This window comes from Acanthochromis polyacanthus, chromosome 19, assembly GCF_021347895.1.
Source record: "Acanthochromis polyacanthus isolate Apoly-LR-REF ecotype Palm Island chromosome 19, KAUST_Apoly_ChrSc, whole genome shotgun sequence".
Classification (NCBI taxonomy): Eukaryota; Metazoa; Chordata; class Actinopteri; family Pomacentridae; genus Acanthochromis; species Acanthochromis polyacanthus.
In genome coordinates this window covers 13,670,656-13,689,139 of record NC_067131.1, presented here as the reverse complement: position 1 = coordinate 13,689,139, position 18,484 = coordinate 13,670,656, and the positions used below count along the sequence as shown (strand labels likewise).

The following is an 18,484-nucleotide window of genomic DNA, read 5'->3' as shown; positions in this document are numbered from 1 at the left end:
TTTCTTAGATGCTAGAAGCTATGCTAATCTTTAAAATAACTGTATTAGAATCATCTTGCTGATCTAAAGATGGCTGCTTTGGGGCTAGCTGATGTTTATATTTATATGAGTCAAATGGAGACTTATCTATTAAGTTCAACCAAAAGTAATTAATATATATATATATATATATATATATATATATATATACACATAATTTCTGTATCTGGATCAAGATTATCTAATTCAATGTTTCTTTAAAATGGATCATTATGATCCACAACTGGGCCCTGATGATAAAATGGATATATTTCAATTTATATGCAACATACATTTCATCATCTTAACATGTTCTTATACATTTTGAATAACTTAGCTTTGTTTCAACACAAAATGTCCCTAAATAAACACTTTTCTTTTCTTGGTATGCTGTGTATTCGTGTCACATCAAAGGCTTGTGTTTAGGTAAAACCTGTTTTCAATATTTCACATTTCTAGGTCTGAAAAATCTTATCTAAAGTCCACCTACTACATTTTTCTGGAGCTTTTAAGCATCTCAGCAGGAATTAAGCAGTCTCATCTAAGCAACCATGAGATGCGTTTAAGATCTCCAGAATATTCAATTTGACAAAGAAGACCTTGGGAGGTGACCTAAAACTCCAGGAATTACTACTGGATGCACATTTGCAATCTTTTATCTTATTTCAGAATAATAATCATTATCTTCATGGTATTCTATTATTTGACATTACAGCACATACTATAAATAATCCAGGTGGTGATGCAGTCTCAAGCCTGATCATTTTTTTAGTGCAAGGTAAAAGAAACAGCCACATAAAATAAAGAGACACCATTTTAACCCAGAAACTAAATAGACACACATATGAATTTAGGGTTTATTATTGTAACCATAACAATAAGGTGGATCTCTCTTTATTTTGACCATCAATTCAATCATAATTGTTCTTTTTATCACAGGCAATAGTTATAATAGTGCACTTTTTATATTTAAATTATGATACAGACATTTCTTTTTTTTAAACACCTTATTCTACTGACCCTTATGAATGAATGGAGAATAGTTTACAATCTTAGCCAGAGTTGGGTCAATGAAAGTGAAGGTGGGAGGTGAGAGATGAAACTGATGACGGTGAGCAATCATAAAGTGTGCATGGACCGTGAGGCGAACAACATCGCAGAGTTTCTCTGGTGATGATGGCTACGCGACAGGTGAGGAGGCAGACAGACAGGTCAAAGGGACAAAAGGCAATAAAAGCAAGAGATGGAGCGAATTAGCAAGCATTCGATGCATGAGAAGAGAAAAATGATGTGCCAGGTTATGGTTTTGGCTGTGTTAACTCATTTAATATTACTGGGTCAGTCAACATCTCCGTACGTGGTCAGCTCAAAATGCATCTGCTGCACAGTTTCCAGTTCTCGCTCTCGCTCGGTCGTCATCCGCCCCGCCTCGCGCACAGATTCCAGTTACCAGAGATAAGCGTGATTAAAAGAGACGTGAGACGCGGACGAAGACGGCTGGAGACGTTCGGTGAGAGCAACTTGTCGGCACTGCTATCAAAGTCGTTCTTTTGCGTGGAGAGAGAACAAGAATAAATAATAAAAAAGATCGAGAAATGAAAAGGATGGAATTGACACATTTTCGTTGGCATAAAATCTAGCGTGTAAACAAACACATGACATAACCGAATAACTTAAATAAATACAAATAAATAATAAATAGAGCGGGAGGAGTGGAGAAATATGCAAATAAACCAGTGAAATGAACAAAACCGTAGCACTGTGTACCTCTCTGAAAACATTCTGCGCTTTTCTTGCATATTGTGCTGTATGGAAGACTGGTGATGAACATCGACTAGTCTGACAGAGTACTGGAGTAATACGTGACTGTCCGAGTTGCTACGTCTGCTTGCAGAATGGTGCGACTCTCGGTGATGAGCGTGGGTGCAGTGATGGACTACTTGGCTTGTTGGTGAACACTGAAATGAGGAGCACTGGGGTTAGGAGACTTCGGTTGCTTCCCATTTTGAAGTCCTGTTCAAAGAGGAATCGACACGGCAAGCCTTATAAGTCCGGCATCATGAAAACGTCCATTGATGAATTTCCGTTGTGTTTGGGTGTGGGGTTTGCTCTTTTTTTTGTTGTTTTATTTTGTTATAAGTCAGTACGTGAATACTATGGCAACAGGAGACAAGCTCGACGAGAAAGGTGGTTTCTGTTTGATCCACAGGCCAGGAATGCTCTTCTCATTCGATCTGGGCACAAACAGCTGTGATGAGGCTCATGGAACTATTCACGCATAGTGTTTTTTTTTTTCTTCTTCTCATATAGTAATGTTCATATTTCTGTTCAAATCAAAAAACGTTTTCCTTCAGAGCAACAAGGGTCCAATGCAAAAAAAAAAAAATCTCGGATGCATTGTTTCGTATTGTCTCTGAGTAAAAAGGAAATACAAAAGAATCAAAAACAGTTTACTTTAAATGAATGCCTGTCAGCTTCTCCTGTCAAACACCGGAGTGTTTCGGTTGCTGTCGTTACTGCGATCGCTGTGCTACTGACATCCTCAAAAGAAGTATGTAAACATAAATAAAAACTAAATAAAAAAATATTTATTTCACATTCACTTACTTAGCTTACTTTGTTGGTTTTCTTTACCTCAGGAGAAGACACTGCTGGAGTTCCAGGATGTAGTTTCTCCTGAGAAAAACAGGACCTTTTGTTCGACACCACTCACTGAGGCGCTAGCAGGTTGTTAACTCTTTAGGATGCGTTTATATTTCTCTCAGTACGGACTGGTAATTGCATGTTGCTTGATAGTGATATGAGCGCACGGGTTAATTTAAAGAGTGATCTTGAGAACCATCACAAGACTGCGGTTTCTTTTTGGTGTCAGATACTGTATTACTATGATATGGTAGACTAGCCTATCTGATCGTGTCAGCATCCTTTAGCAGGCTGATTTGCTAACTGGCATGCACATTAGCACTTCAAAAATCCTAGTTTGATCTGTGAAGCTGTATCTATGACGGATACCAAACTGCTCATTCACATATTATTTTTTTTTAATTAAAGGGTGGTTCCTTAACACTTCTTTGTTACGTAAGGATAAGAATCCTGGTGATCCAAAAGATCAAGAGAATGTTGGAAAAAAAATGCACGATGAGGGGGGGGAAGGCTCAATCCTTGCTATGGTCAAGCACCTTCAATAACTTAGTCAAGGAAGAATAGGAGTAGCTCATGGCTTGCAGGGATACTTGGAGATGAAGGTATACTGTCTTCTTTCTGGTGTAGTTCAGGCATCCTGCTGTGTGGTCTCACTTTCTATCCTACGGCTGGGATTGGGTTCCGTTGGAGGACAGCAGTCGGGTTCTCTCTTTCGCCGAGCCTCTGCGTTGCAGGACTCCCCCGCTGCCTCCTATGCCTCCACCGTCTGCTCGGTCGCCCCACTCGCACCTGTCGCCCCCACCCTCAGAGCGCCTCGAGTTTTGGCGGGTGGGGGTCCCGTGGGGCCGGCCGTTCTTCTCATCTGGGAAGGGATCAGGAGCAGAGAACGGGAAAGTGACTCTCAACGCTTACATGCTACAGGTGGGGTTGAAAAATTGGGGGGTGAGCCGAAAAATTTACCGTAATTTCTGGACTATTGAGCGCACCTGAACATAAGCCGCACCCACTAAATTTAAAAACAAAAAAACTGTTGCACATATATAAGCCGCACTTGTCTATAAGACACAGGCGTCCATGTTGTAACATGAGATAATTACACAGAAGGATTTTTTAAACTTTTAATTAAATAAATGCTTTTTTTCCCAAACAGTGCCTGTAACATGGCAGCATCGAGTCAGTTCACGACTCCAACATCTCACCATCAATTCATTGATGCCAAGCTATTCGATTGCCTTTAACTTAAAAGCTGCATCATATGCATTTCTTTGTGTGTTTTCCATGATGAGGGTTTGAGCATGATGCACAAAATGACTGATCTGAAGAATTTAGTGCCAGTGCGTTTGAGTTAACTCAATCTGTTTCAATGGTTCTCTGTGGCCTGTTTGGTAATTTCACTGGTCTGATGTGACGAGGCTAAACGCACTGATGGCATGAAGCTCGCCCATAAAAATCTATACATTAGCCGCATCGTCGTATAAGCCGAAAGGTTCAAAGTGTGAGAAAAAAGTAGCGGCTTATAGTCCGGAAAGTAGGGTAGTACTAGACTTTCTTTTCTTTCTGCCAAAAAATCAGCCCCTAAAGTGAGCCGCTGTAGCCTTCAGAGGCATTGTTAGCAAAAAGTACAAGTGTTGTTTGAAAAGAAACTTCATTAGAAACATTCTCACACAAACCACTGCATCAAAGACAAAAAACTGAGCATGCATCTACTCAGAAAGCTCATCGATGCAGACAGATCTGTTCAGAGCAAAAAAATAAGAGATTAGTGTGAGTTACACACACACACACATTTCAAATGCAAATCTCTCAGTTTAAGTAGGACTGCAGCTTTACGTACCTAGAGGAATGAAGGCAAAGGTGATAAACGTTATTTTTTTCACTCTAGTGTGTGGACAAGTGTGTTTAAGAAATCTCACCAGATAGGGCTTGCACCAGCGGCTGATCATGGGAGCTGAGAAGCTGAGCTTGAATCGTCTCCACCACTCGTCTGAACCTGCGACTCGGACCTGGACATGTTCCGTGGCAAACACATGCATTTTGGTCGGCATTGTTCCAAAAATATTTGTACCAGTGTGACACCTTAGTTTCAGTATCAAATCTAAAATGATGATTATGGTGATTTTCATGTCACATTTTTTGTGTTTTAGGTTATTTTTGACCAGACTGCCAAATGTCTACAAAAGACAGCCTTAAAATATAACCTAACAAAATTGTGATTTGCTTGAGGAAGTGCCTGATCAAAGACTAAATAAAGATGACAAACTTTAAAAATAGGGTGTATTTAAATAGGTTAAAAAAAGTTCCTCCCTGTCCTAGTTTCAGTCTTTGTGCTAAGCTTAGCTAACCATCTTCTAGCTATAGCTTCTGTGGTGTTGATTCTTCATACAACTCTCCTCTTTGAGAATGTTTCCAAAATCTCACATTTTTGCTGGAACTAAAGAAAACTATGTTCGGAATGTTTATGTTTCCACTCTTTAATTCAATGCACAATGTAGGGGTTTAATGTCAAGTCCACTTGCCTGATATGAGGGTGAACGTCACGCTGTAGATTCCCGTTTCCCTCCTCCCCTCCCTCTCGGTCCTCTCCCTGTCCCGCTCCCTCTCGCCCTCGGAAAAGGCAATGTCCACCTGGAACTTGACGGGCTTCTGGAAGACGGAGGGGCCGCCGGAGGACTTGTACTCGGCCCGGAAGCTGGTCTGCGAGAGGACGCTGTGACTGAGAGACGGGATCTGTGTGGTGGGGAGACAGAGAAGAAGCAGAGAGACCGACAGACTTACGAGGCGGGAGAGGTATGGGGCCAACGTGAGTATAGGGAGACAAAGGGTGAGGGTGAGGAGAGGAGAGAGAAAGAGTGAGCCATTGGTGAAAGCAAAGTGATCCATCTACGTGGCACGAGTGATCAAAGATTAAATAAAGATTGAACACATAAAAAAAGAGAAAACTGAAATAATGAAAGAAATGAAGTGCGCACAGTATGAGAGTGAATGTGCTGCAGCTTTGCCAGTGAGAGCCATGCTTTCTACAAACGAGCTTTGGTGGTGAGAGGTGTGAAACACAGAACACAGCGGATACTTACAGACAGGAAAGCGTGGACGATGTCTGCTTTGACCGAACTCAGAGGTTTGTCTCTGATCACCACAAAGATCTGCTCCTCTTTCTCCAAGCCGATGAAATTCCCAAACCACGACTTCTTAGCCAGCCTGGTAGTCAGACAAAAAATACATATATATACAGTATGAGCAAATACTCATAGAGAGCATACACACGGATTTATATTGTGAAAACAAGATACGTGTCAGGGGATGTGACTTACTCTGGGCTGGATTCTGGTGTTAGACTCGACATGTCTTCTGATGTAGGAACTGAGAGAGACAAATCACTATTACATTTAAAATCTGAGTCAATATCAGCAAAAGGGGAAAAAAATGGTGGAAATGTGATCTTCAGTCATTTTACACTTCTTGAATACTGAATGCTGAAAGAAAAAAATGTACGTTAAAGTGGCATCAGGAACAAGAACGCCTTCTGAAACGATCACCTACGTGGGTTCTTCCAGACCTGTGAGGTGAAAACGCAGCGTAACTCCCATGTAATATCGCAGAACTCACCTTGCAATTTGCGGCGATGGAAGCGGGGCGAGCCCAGCAGGTTGTTCTTGAAAGAATTGAGGCGAGTCCTCCAGTGGGCGGAGCTGCTGGCCGCCATGCCGCTTCCCCCTCCCGGGCTTGAAGGCGGGGTCAGCGACAGCGAGCCCACCCCTCCCCCTCCCTCCGCCCGCGAGGAGGACGAGGATGAGGAAGAGGAGGGCGGGGTGGAGGAAGGGTGGTGAGGGTGGTGGACAGGGGTGCCCAAGGGTGTGGGCAACGGAGAGCCCTGGGGGGTGACCTGCGGCACAGAGTGGGCAGAGTTTGGGTAGAAGCTCTTAGTCACTGACTTTAGGACAGAGGACGAAGGGAAGAAGAAACGGGGGATGGGTGACAGAAGTGGGGAGGGGGAGGGCGAGCGGGAGGATGGGTTGTGCAGAGGCAGGGATTTGATGGGCTGCAGATGGGGTCTGTCGGCTGGTCCCTTGGTGGGCAAGGTCTGGGTCTTTGGGTTGGGGGAAGCTTTGGGCTTGTCATGAGCCCGTGCTGAGCGTGGAGTGGTGGCACTTCCCTGTTTGGACTCCTTTGTGAGGGGGGAAGCGGTGGCAGAGGTGACATCTGATTGGCTGAAAGTGAAGACGGGGCTCTGATAGGACTGGGGGGTTTGTGGGGTCGGGGTGGGGAGGTGGGGGGGGGGGGGCGGGAGAGATGGAAAACAAGAAAGAGAAGGGATGGAAAATGGAGAAAGGATGGAAATGAATATCATGCTTAATGACAGAAGAGTGCATCTTGTGAGTCGTGAACGTGCCAAATGCATTGCTATCAGTGCTGACCATAAAAGCTCTCATTTCTGCCCTTTTAGCCTTTTTTTTGTAAGTGCGACTTATATCTCATGTTAGTGACGGCTTAGTGACAGTTGTGGCAGTGAAAGGGTTAAGAATGCAGTGACAGAAGACAGTGACAGTGTTACTGACAATTATGTTTTTAAAACTTTACCATTTACACACATTTTTAAACACAGTTTTGGCCATGATCAACCCAGAACAATCACCTGAATCATCTAAGTTGACCGTATAAGTAAAAAAAAAAAAAAATTAGCTATAGAATTACTTCTAGCATGCGGAGGAAAAGAAGTGACATGAAGACAGAAGAAAAATGCAAACCTCCTGCTGGGTGAGACATTTCATTTGAGGTGTTGTGATGATGTGTAAAAATGACTGAGGAGATAGATAAATGGACATTTTAGGGGTTTGTGGAGAGTGTTTACATTTTTGTAAAGCAGTCTAACGCAGGGGCGGGCAACATCAGAGAAAAAAATGCTGCAATAATTACCACAGCATATTGATATAAATAGTTTACAACAGAATTAGTGAAGCATTGACAAGGTGAAAAGAGGCTAATGGTTTTTATGGTTTAAAAAACACAAACACTAAAATTGACCTGTGAATCGCAACCTGTTGAATTCTGTTTGGAATATTGCCATTAAAATGTAGATAAGGATTTCAAAAAATACAGATGGTAACACTGAATTATTGTAAATAATCCCAAACCACACACAGTCCCAAACTCTAGCAGAATCTACAGGGTGGAAATCTGAGGCACACTCTGGGCCTCAACAGGAATCCAAACCATGCTGAGGCTGACAGCTGGGAAACACTGCAGCACATACATCTAAAACCGGAACTTTAGTCCTAATAGGTGACAGGTGGGAGGTAAATGTTAAAAAAGTGGAATGTTGGAAAATCTGTATTTTATAACACATGCTTGTATCATGTTCAAAGATAGCGCTGCGACAGTTTTTTTACAGGCTGGCTGACAGAGCCTTACCCTGGGACTGCTGAGAGGACTGGAGGAGAGACCAGTAGATGCTCCGCTGACTGAGCGAGACCTGACAAGGAGAGCAAAGGTTAAAAGCTTTCCAGAAAAGACAAGAGTATAAGCGACAGGAAACTGTGTGAGACTGAATTCTTGCACCCTATGTATGCACCGTATATGTGTAACAATAACACACTGTACCTCTGGCTGTGTGCAGCTGTGTCCAGGGCCCTGCGAGGAGGGGTAGGAGACCCCTGCTCAGTAACACTCAGCACCTCCAGGCTTTTCCTCTCAGGACGGCAGCGGCCGTGGCGCGTCAGCATTGGGGAGTCGACACGCTTTCTGGGAGGGTCTGCTGAGGAAAAACACCATAAACTTATCAGCAGTTCAAAGCAAAGCTATCCTTTCAACCCTCCTGTTGTCTTCATTTACTGGCACCAAAAAAATGTATTGTTTTCTTGTCTGAAGAAAATCCAAAAATTCAGCAAAAAAATTCCCCTAATTTCTGAAAATTTGCAAAACCTTCAGAAAGAAAATTCCAATAATTCCTTAAAAGTTTCCCTTAAAAGTTTTATTTAAAAAAAAACCCAAATGTGGCAAGAAAATTCTTGTAAATATTTTCAAAACAATGAGTAAAAATTTCCCCCCAAAAAATCTAAAAATACTTAAAATGATTACATATAAATCAGCAAAACCTCTAATATATTTGCTGGATTTTGGTGGATTTTTTTTGTAAATGTTCTTAAGAAATATTTTTAACATTTCTTTTTTTCCACCAAAAAATGTTCAGAAACTTCCCAAAAACGTTGAAAATGTGGACATCAGAAGTTTCACTTTGAAAATATATTTTTTTCCCCACATTTTCAAACTTTAAAACATCTCAATTTTACCCACAGGACGACACAAGGGTTAAGCACCAACACATGACACACTGTGGAATATAACAGGACTGCTCTGAGAAGGTGGCAGCAGTTAAGCGTTCTCAAAATAAAACAACACATTTCTAAAAAACCCTTTTGCTCTCCATTAGTAAGAACGGCGCTGGCTCTTCACCATCTTCACTATGCATTTATTTTCTGTTTTGCACCTCTGAGAAGTATGATCATGTTGAAAGTAATTTTTCCACAGGCCTTCCGCTCGCTGCACCATCTGTGACTGTGATAAACTTAGCTTCGTTTGCACTGGCAGAATGGCTGCCCTCTCTCACTTTTGTCCCACAGAGAAATCTTGCAGATGTCCTGTGAAGTCTGGTATGCACATTCTAAAAGACAATTACGACTTAGTGTTGGCGGTTCAACAATATTAATCAAAGACTAAACTAAAAACGCTTCGGGAGCTTTGGGCCAACGCAGCCAAATCTGAGAGGGCACTTTGGCACAAACCTCTCTGGTCTGTCTTCCATATTGCTTCATGCTTTATTGCAAATGGTAATCTGAGCAAATTATTGCTGCATAAGCTCAGGTAATCCCAAATTTATACAGAGATAAAGAGTACCTGTGTGTGACAGCAGATTCACAGACTGTGGTACAACTGAGACAGAGAAAAGGAGCGTCCTCCCTTGAGTGGATCCCTCCTGCCCCCTAATGACTGACCTACGTCATTGCGTGGAGGTAAGTCCTCATCCTCATAGCTGGGGTAACGCTCTTTCCTGTCCAGCAGTAGGTAATAGATCATCTTCTCCTGGTTTTCTCTGAGACAAACACAGTGAAACAAGGAAACCCATTTGAGAGATAATGATTTAGAAAGGAAAAATATGTGATCAGGGTAAGGAACCTCTCAAAAAAAATCTGCGTACAAAAAATTTGCAGGTACAAAAATGTTAGCGCACCGCACAATGACACAATCGCACTCATACGCTTGGGTTTTATGTTAGGATATATTTATAAAACATTCTATTTAGCCAATAATATGCACTGGAACAGACAGGACAGAAGCGGCATCTTTGCACCAAAACTTGTAAGTACAGCATGTTCCATTGTATCTGTGTCACTGTATGTTCAGTAGCTCATCCTCCACAGCCTGAATACATCACACAGAGTCAAACTACAAACGCCTGTCACCGCAAACTATTTAAGTTGCAGACTACATTAATATCTGTCCAGACTTGACCTTTGACCTTTTGATATAAAATGACACAGCTTCATTGTTTTATCCTATTAGATATTTGCATGAAATTGTATCATAATTATTAGTACATGAATTCTTCAGTTGTGGCCAAAAACGTGCTTTGTGAGGCCACAGTGACCTCTGACCACCAAAACTGAATACGTTCGAGTTCATTTTTCCCTCAAATCTGAACAAATATCATGCAGACATTCAAGAAATGTTGCAATCATGAGGACTGGACGGGTGGTCAAACAACCTGAAAACGTACTAGAGCTGCAACAATTAATGTATTTATTATTTAGTTCTCAACTACTCAGGTAATTCTGAACGATTTAAATCGGTCAGCAAAACAGTTAATATTCTTTTTCAGCTCCTTAAATTTGATTATTTTCTGGTTTATTTTCTTCTCTGTGACAGTAAACTGAGTACCTTTGGGTGGAGGACAAAACCAGAAATGTAAGGCCATCATGCTGAGTTCAAAGAGGCAGAAAAATTCACATTTTATGAGTGCAAATCAGCAAATTAACTGAAACCCTAAATATTATTTTCTTGTGATTATTTAACACTGAACAAAGAGCACCCAACCGTACTATCACTTTGATAGATGTGAGGCTAGATCATATCTCTTGGGCAGGATGTGAAAGCTCAACACCACGACCCTTGTCTTATAGAGGATCTAGTCCCTGAAGGTAGATGCAGCTATTCACAGTCTGACACCTTTAAACCCTATGTGAAGTCTCACTGACTCAGAGTAGGAGTTTCACATAGCTTGGTAGAAAAGAAACCGTTTCCTGTCTACGCTTTCAGGCAGCACTCAAAATGTGACAAAGATCAGCGAGTAACCGATGTGCACAATGCAGCAGAACAGTCCTACAGCAAACACTACCACTGTGCACATTCAGATATTAATGGTTACCGAGAGATGCTTGGATTCTTCCAGTCATTCAGTCTACAATCAGGCACTCAAAAGAAATGCTTACTCTTCACATTGCAAATCACGTGTGAGCTTGACTCGGTCCCGGAAACACCCCAACGAGTGCATGCTGTCCAACACATCTGGGTCCAGCTCAGTCAGGGATAAGATTCGCCTCACACACACTCGCCTGGGAGGAGGCTGCTCAGGACACGGCTCGTTACGACCACCCCTAGAATCCACAACACACACACACAACGAAACCCACCAATGACACAGACGTTAAGGTATACGATTCATGTATGATGCACCGTCATTTAAGCAGTCGAGTGAGTAAAAACGAGCGTATACTCACAGGTACCAGGCGTGTTTTTGGATGGCCTCTAGCTGTAAGGGGTGACAGGGCAGATGGGGCCATTAGTTTCTACAGTCTGTTAACAGCCAGATGGCGACAGAGCTGCGCAGTGTAAACAGTTCACACTGCATCTTTTTTTGCATTCACACATCTCATCAGGGTTCAATATTTTATATTGAAATGGCAATTTATACCCGTGCAACATTACAGTGTTTGACAATATAACATTAAATTATCACTAAGTGAGTTGAAGACATGGGATTGAATTAGACTGTCTGAAAACACAACTTTAAACCTGGTACTAACACATATCCTTCTGATAGCACTTTCATACAACAAAAAACATAAAGTCCTATTGCAATAAGAGTATTATAGGAATATAATTAGAAATCCAGCATGGACAAAAACTGAACCAAAACCAAAAATTAATGATGTTATTAACAGCTGCTGAATTAAACCTGCAGTGTAAATCTTTTGTCTCCCCCTTCTGGCAGTGAGAGTAATTACACAAACACTATCAACGCCTGCTTTTAACTGAAGCTTTGCCATTTGCCGCTATCTTTTTTCTACTGTAATTCTTCCTTTAAATACAGACTTTTTAAAAAAAATCTGGAGTACGAAAAATCTTGGATGCTTGCTAGATTTTTCAACCACAGGTTCTGTCATATTCAGATCTGCTGAGGCCTACTCTGTCTCTGTTGCCACAGTTGCTCGCTTCTTCATCTCTGGCGAACCAATCACTGCTGGTTCACATAAATGCATCCATACTGGTGGACCACTGAGGGAATGTCACCACAGAAAGCCAATTGAAAACTCCAGGACAGTGCAAAGTATAGAGATTCACCTGGCACTGACAGGCTTAATCAGCAGGGTGTGAACACTCCAGGTTTGAGCTGCTCTCTTCACTACATATCCAAAAGGAAGGAAGGAGAGGCGAGCCCAGGTCAAGGTGGACAATTTAATGCAGGTGTAAATCTGACTAAATTATTTCTGGGTACAGTCTGCATATGAGACTGGTGTGAGCCATCTCATACCGTGAGCCTCTTTTCAGGGTTGACCTCAATCATGCCCTTGAGCAGAGACTGGCAGTCCGGCGGGATGAAGTGGGGCATGTGGAACACACCACTCTTCACCTTTTCCAGGAGCTGGCGTAAATTGTCATGGTCAAACGGCAGAGCACCCTGTAGCGAGAGAGTGGCCAAGGAGAGGGGCCAGAAAAAATAAGATCTGATAAAGTAAACTTTGAGAAAAATACGAAGTGAAAGCAAATTGCAATACACACACATTTAGAAAGAGACCAAAGCGCACTGTGAAAACACGAGTTGAAGACTTACCACCAGCAGGGCAAACAGGATGACCCCACAGCTCCACACATCTGCTCTCCGTCCATCGTATTTCTCCCCCTGCCAAAGGCAGAATCCCCCGTGAATTCATTCACAATTATTTCTGAATACAGAAATGAGTCGCACTAATTGGTAACATTCACTGAGATAATGTCAGCTGATTTAAAGCTTATCCAAGACTACACTCACGGACTATATCTCTCTCAAAAGGAACGCTGTAATCCATTTTAATCCAGCACTTAGTAGATCTCAGTTCAAAACACAGTGAAAACATCTTTTCATTGATACAACTGGATAATCTTCTGAGTGTTCGGAGCCCTAAAGATTCCCTCTTATTAAAGACGAGCCTTTATGAAAACAACACATCTGACAGAGTTTTAGGAGTTTTTGAAAATAATTAATGATGTTTTTAGTAAGCATTTAGCTCATGTAGCGTTGCAAATTAAGTATTTTCCTCAGATTTTTGCTCATTTTTATTACATTTGAGGAGGACACTGGACACTTACCCGTATAACTTCAGGACAAGCATAATGTGGTGATCTGAAAGGAAAGAGACATGTTATGGGAAAATTGTCACACTTACAGGCCCAGAAGAACTGGAAGTAATAGTGCTAACAGGAAAACTAAAGCAGCATAAGAAAGTAATGCATGTGTGTTGTATGTGCTCGTCACTGCTAATGTGTGCTTTTTAGCTTCTGTCTTTGAAGAATATACAAGTTTAAATCCATCTATTAACAAGTTCTAACATTACAAAATATGAGCCTTTTTGTACTAAGTATGTCTGAACTTACACACAGGGCTGGTACTCACCCACAGCTGGTTTCTAACAGACTGTCTCCCACCTGTAGGGAGGCCATGCCAAAGTCAGCGATGCGAATGTTGTTCTTTTCATCCAGGAGCAAGTTCTCAGGCTTCAGGTCTCTGTGACTGCACAAACACACAAAATATTCAGACCTGTGGTGCTGATTAATGGCATCCTACTATAATTACAGCCGCACGAGTTTGAAAAAGTGTCGTTCATATCGGTTCACGTTGCAGAATTACAGGTTATCCCACTTATTTACTACATCAAACTGACATTGATTTTATTATTGTTTGACGCAAAAGCTTCAAGTCAGCAAAGGAACCCAAACCACCATCCTACATGTGACCCAGAACCCAGCTGAAGAAGCACTACTCTGAGCAGAAACTAACCAGATGGAATGACTGTGGCAGAAATCCAGAGCAGAGATGATCTGCCTGAAGAACTTCCTGGCCTCTTTTGGAGTTAGCCGGCCCTTCTTCACCAGGTAGTCAAAGAGCTCTCCTCCTGACACATGCTCCAACACCAGGTACCTGTTGACAAACATGGACAACGCTCAGTTTTGATTCTCTGACTGTAAAACTAAGATCGAACCCACTTTCAGCTAACCTGACTTCTACTGAAACAGCTGTTTTCTACTATAGAAGTATTAAAGGATTGGGGGTATATCCTTCCACCAAATAGATCAGAATAATTGCAGGAGATGGAGAAAAGTAAGCTAGTTAGCACTGTTCTTAGGGTAATATTCACACCCATCCCACTCCAAATGTCAGTATTCATCAACAAAAGCATGCAGACTGCGTTGAACCAAAGTGAAAGGCTGCTTTGAATGCAGAGGGAACTCACAGATATTTGTTATTCTCGTAAACATCATGCAGCTTCAACACATGCGGATGCTCAATCAGTTTCAGAATGGCAATCTCCCTCTCAACCTGGTTAGAGAAGAAGAAAGAAGAAGGCAGAAGGAAAGAGAGGAAAGAAAGAGATGAAGATACTGAAGCACAGCACAGCAGGCAGTCAGCGTCATTTTTTTAAAACACAAGAACCGAGGTTAATTCACTAACGAATCCAGAAGATAAATATAGAGAATATGGAGCGGTTTGTGTACAGCTCAACACATCATGCTATATACAAAATTAGCACCGTTGTCATCACTGTGAGCAACAATCTCGGCAGCGTCACACCGTACCTTCATCAGGACTGACTCAGACAGCTTCTCTCTGTTGACTATTTTGATCGCTACCTTCTGACCCGTAATACAATGGACCCCCAGTTTGACCAGTCCTGAATGACAGAATGAGAGATGAGCAGGAGGGAAGAAAAAAAAGGTATTGGAGACAGGAAAAAAATAGCTTTTAATTCTACACAAATTATATCAGAGGCTTCTTGCAATTTGATGCTTTAAAGTCCTGCTTCAGTTCAATATTCATTGTGTAACAGATTTAAAACAGGAGATGGAGGATTAGCACAAGAGATGCCATCACAAAACTATTGACACAACAGTTTGAACTCTGGGTCTGGGCCTTTGCGATTTGCTAAGTGAATTGTTTCAGCTTGTGATTTATATTTCAAATGTCAACCCTATAAAACAGAAGCGAGATTTACCATTTTTACACTCAAAAACAGTATGGTGTACTCACCTGTCTGTCCCTTCCCCAGAGTCTTTTCCAGTCGATAGGGCCCAACATATTGAGCTGACTGACTTAGAGACAGTTCCTTACTCATACTGCTCTGACTGGAGGCTGATACACAAGTATTATTACAACTACTGCACTGTGATTATTGCAATTACTGTGATATTGTATACAGAAGTTATTGTGGGGATACAAGGTGATGCTCAACTTAGAAGGGCTGCATTTTATACTCGTGACAACACTGCTACTCTGAAGTTACTAAATGAAACATGTAAAAAAAAAAAGACTTACAACACCTTGGATGACAAATGAGCATCTAAAACCGGGCTAAATATTTCTGTGAACATGATATTTAACCAAACACCTCGCTATCTGGTAGATTAAAGCAGGGAAACTCAGATGACATCAAGTTGCTATGCGTTAATACCGACCCCTAGCCTAAAGATAAACGTGACAAGGTTAGCAAACTAATGAGCCTTACTTATGTACATTAGCTTATTTGTTTTAGCTTGCACCTTGACGTTAACTATATATGACGGTTAATAGGAAAAAACGTTTTTAGCCTCAAAACAAGCAGGTTTTGCTCACATTTATGTCACTCGCTGGTTGAATTTACCGACAAAAACGCCCAATACGTCAAGTGAGTGGAATTAAATGGATGTTATTCTCTCTGTCAGGCCTGTTTTACAGGTGCAACAACATGCTATTTTAGCCTCGCCGCCGCCGCCGCTCTCCCACACAGCAGCGAGGCTAGCTTTAGCTTCAACGCCTGGACGGCCGTCTGTCAAAAAAACCGACACCGCCTGAAGTTTCTCGCCAAACGGGAAGATTCATCGGACGGCCGCCGCATTCTCACAATATTTCGAGGCGAAGCGCGTATTCCCCGCAAAACAACCATCTTTTTTTTTTCTCCCAGCGTTGAGCGTAGTCCTCCCCCTCCCTGTCCCTGCCCGTCTCTGCCTCTCTACATCACTGCAAGTAGCGGATCACAGCATCTTCCCCGCTCCTCTCCTTTGGCGTGTCCTCCTCCCTCACCGGCGGATGCTCAGGTGGAAAAAAACAACACACACACTCGGATCCGCGGATGAAGCCGCGCTATCGCCCGCCGCCCCGATGCCCCTGCCCCGCTTCTGATTGCAGTTCACGCAGGGTAAAAAGGCCCCCTTGTATTATACTCCCTTCGGTTTTTCTTGCCGTAAATCGATATTTTCTCTCCCCTCTTCCTTCCTTCGCCTCACTCGCATCAGCATCCGGGTCTCACTCCCTCTCCATCCTCTCTCCTCTCTCTCCTCCCCCGCCCTCCTCCTCTTCCTCCTCCTCCTCCTCCCGATCATCTTCCTCAAAATATGCTTATCTCTGCATTCACCTCAGCACCAGGCCGCCCCGTGGGCCCCGGGGAGCCGCAGCGGACACCTCCCTCACCGGGATCAGGACGCCCAAGTGTCCGGGGCGCTGCTGGATGTTGGGGTGTTTTCTGGTGTCCCAAAGGTGGCATTAAGTTTGTTTTCTATAGGAGGTGTCACATTTGGAAAACAATGAAAAAAAAATAGCAGTTCAATAATGTGAAAATAATTCGTTACGAATTACAAAATTTATTCAAATACTTTTATTATTCATTCTTAAAAAAAAAATCTGGCACAAAGGTTCCAGGACAAATATATTGTGTCATATAAAAATAATATAATTTAGTGGAATGCTGTAAAATAGTTATATTTTTAGTACGATTTTTAGTATGACATATTTTTTTAAAAATACTGTAACATTCACTAACTTTAATCTTGAAAAGATTAGCAGTAAATATCTGTAAAATAATTATATTTTTGGCAAATTTAAATACAGTAAAACTACATTTAGTAAAAATGAATGTAAATGTCACATGTTGTAAAAGAATTTATTATGATTTGTAAAAAAAAACATACAGATTTTTGATTTGGACATTATGTACATGCTGACGTGACTTTTTGTTATTTTGATAATTATATTTTTTGATTATTTGGACTCAATAACAACAATAATAATAATAGGATAAGCATCTATCATAATGACAACTTAAAAAGAATAGGGAACACTGTAAAAAAATCCTTTAAAAATTGTGAAAACAACAGCAAATATGTGTGAAATTCTATTTAATGATTACGGCCAAGCAATATATTGATTGGGTTCTATAAACGATATAATCATTGTTACAGATTTCTCTTCCAGGAAAGTTTGAACACCAAACTGTTCATTTTTCCCCTCAATCTTTGAAATCTTTATGCCCCATTTCATGCCTTCTCTGCATGTGTCTGTGCTTAAGGCGGACATGTCAGACAAGTTATTTCATCTCAGTCTTTTATAAGCAAAATTCCTGCATTCAAACAAATTACTACCAGCAAAATATACTATTGCATCAAAACATAGTTTCTGTCTCTGTGTTATTATTGTTGTTGTTCTTAGAGTGCAAAATGAACATTGTGAATAGGTGAGCCATTATTTTTAAACTGTTAGTTTTATAAAGCAAATGATAGGTTATAAAATGACAATATATTCTGCACTGTATGTAAAATCCTAATGTTTATAGTAACTTTTAAAAGCTGTCAGATACCTGTAAAGATGTATGAAGTGAATCAATTTCTTCTTCATGCAGTAGAGTGACATGTACACTATCATTCAAAAGTTTGGGGTCACCCAGACAATTTCATGATTTCCATGAAAACTCACACTTTTATTTAAGTGCTAATATAATTGCACAAGGGTTTTCTAATCATCAATGAGCCTTTCAACACCATTAGCTAACACAATGTAGCATTAGAGTGATGGTTGCTGGAAATGTTCCTCTGTACCCCTATGTAGATATTCCATTAAAAATCAGCTGTTTCCATCTAGAATAGTCATTTACCACATTAACAATGTCTTGACTGTATTTCTGGTTAATTTAATGTTATCTTCATTGAAAAAAGACCCCAGCCTTTTGAACGGTAGTGTAAGTGTTCAAATAAAGTAACCCAGAATTTGATTTTACTCATGTACTTGTTATTTTCAACTATTTTTTGAAAGATCCATCTTCAGACTGCTTCTTTAAGTCTTCTATCATAATGCGTTCATTTAATTTTAGTGTTTGCTGATAAGCTGTTGTTACTAAAGATGCGTCACAGGAGGAAATTATTAAAAGACCGTTTAAGTACTAAAGTTTTAGGGTCCTGGTTTTGGCTCTTTGTCACACTGTCGTGACATTTCGGTACATTTGAACAGAACAGATTTATTCATAATGTAAAAATTAGACGTGCTTTTTCT

General features: G+C 41.2%; 1 protein-coding gene across 6 annotated transcripts; it reads right to left on the bottom strand.

Moving 5' to 3' along the window:
• Positions 1-861: 861 nt before the first annotated feature.
• Positions 862-16,515, bottom strand: brsk1a (BR serine/threonine kinase 1a). 6 transcript variants are annotated; one of them, XM_022219785.2, is made up of 19 exons: positions 15,218-16,514; positions 14,767-14,861; positions 14,424-14,509; positions 13,970-14,110; positions 13,586-13,702; positions 13,282-13,315; positions 12,767-12,835; positions 12,467-12,613; positions 11,433-11,464; positions 11,145-11,309; positions 9,651-9,748; positions 8,260-8,413; positions 8,071-8,131; positions 6,268-6,898; positions 5,973-6,021; positions 5,736-5,859; positions 5,178-5,388; positions 4,575-4,664; positions 862-3,523 (listed from the first exon to the last, which is right to left on the bottom strand). In XM_022219785.2, the coding sequence occupies exons 1-19, from the start codon at positions 15,300-15,302 to the stop codon at positions 3,324-3,326; spliced, it is 2,589 nt and encodes an 862-aa protein (XP_022075477.1). In that variant the 5' UTR covers positions 15,303-16,514; the 3' UTR covers positions 862-3,323. The 6 variants fall into 6 exon arrangements, with proteins under 6 accessions (XP_022075477.1, XP_051795424.1, XP_051795426.1 ...); XM_051939464.1 differs by having other exon boundaries at positions 862-3,538; positions 4,578-4,664; XM_051939466.1 differs by having other exon boundaries at positions 862-3,538; positions 4,578-4,664; positions 6,268-6,544; positions 15,218-16,512.
• Between the last annotated feature and the right edge of the window lie 1,969 nt (positions 16,516-18,484).

Coding starts and splice junctions, on each gene's coding strand:
- brsk1a (XM_051939464.1), bottom strand. CDS start 15,302: ATGAGTAAGGAACTGTCTCTAAGTCAGTCAGCTCAATATGTTGGGCCC. Junction 13,316..13,585: donor CTGTTAGAAACCAGCTGTGG/GTGAGTACCAGC, acceptor CTTTCCTTTCAG/ATCACCACATTATGCTTGTC. Junction 5,860..5,972: donor ACACCAGAATCCAGCCCAGA/GTAAGTCACATC, acceptor TCTGACTACCAG/GCTGGCTAAGAAGTCGTGGT.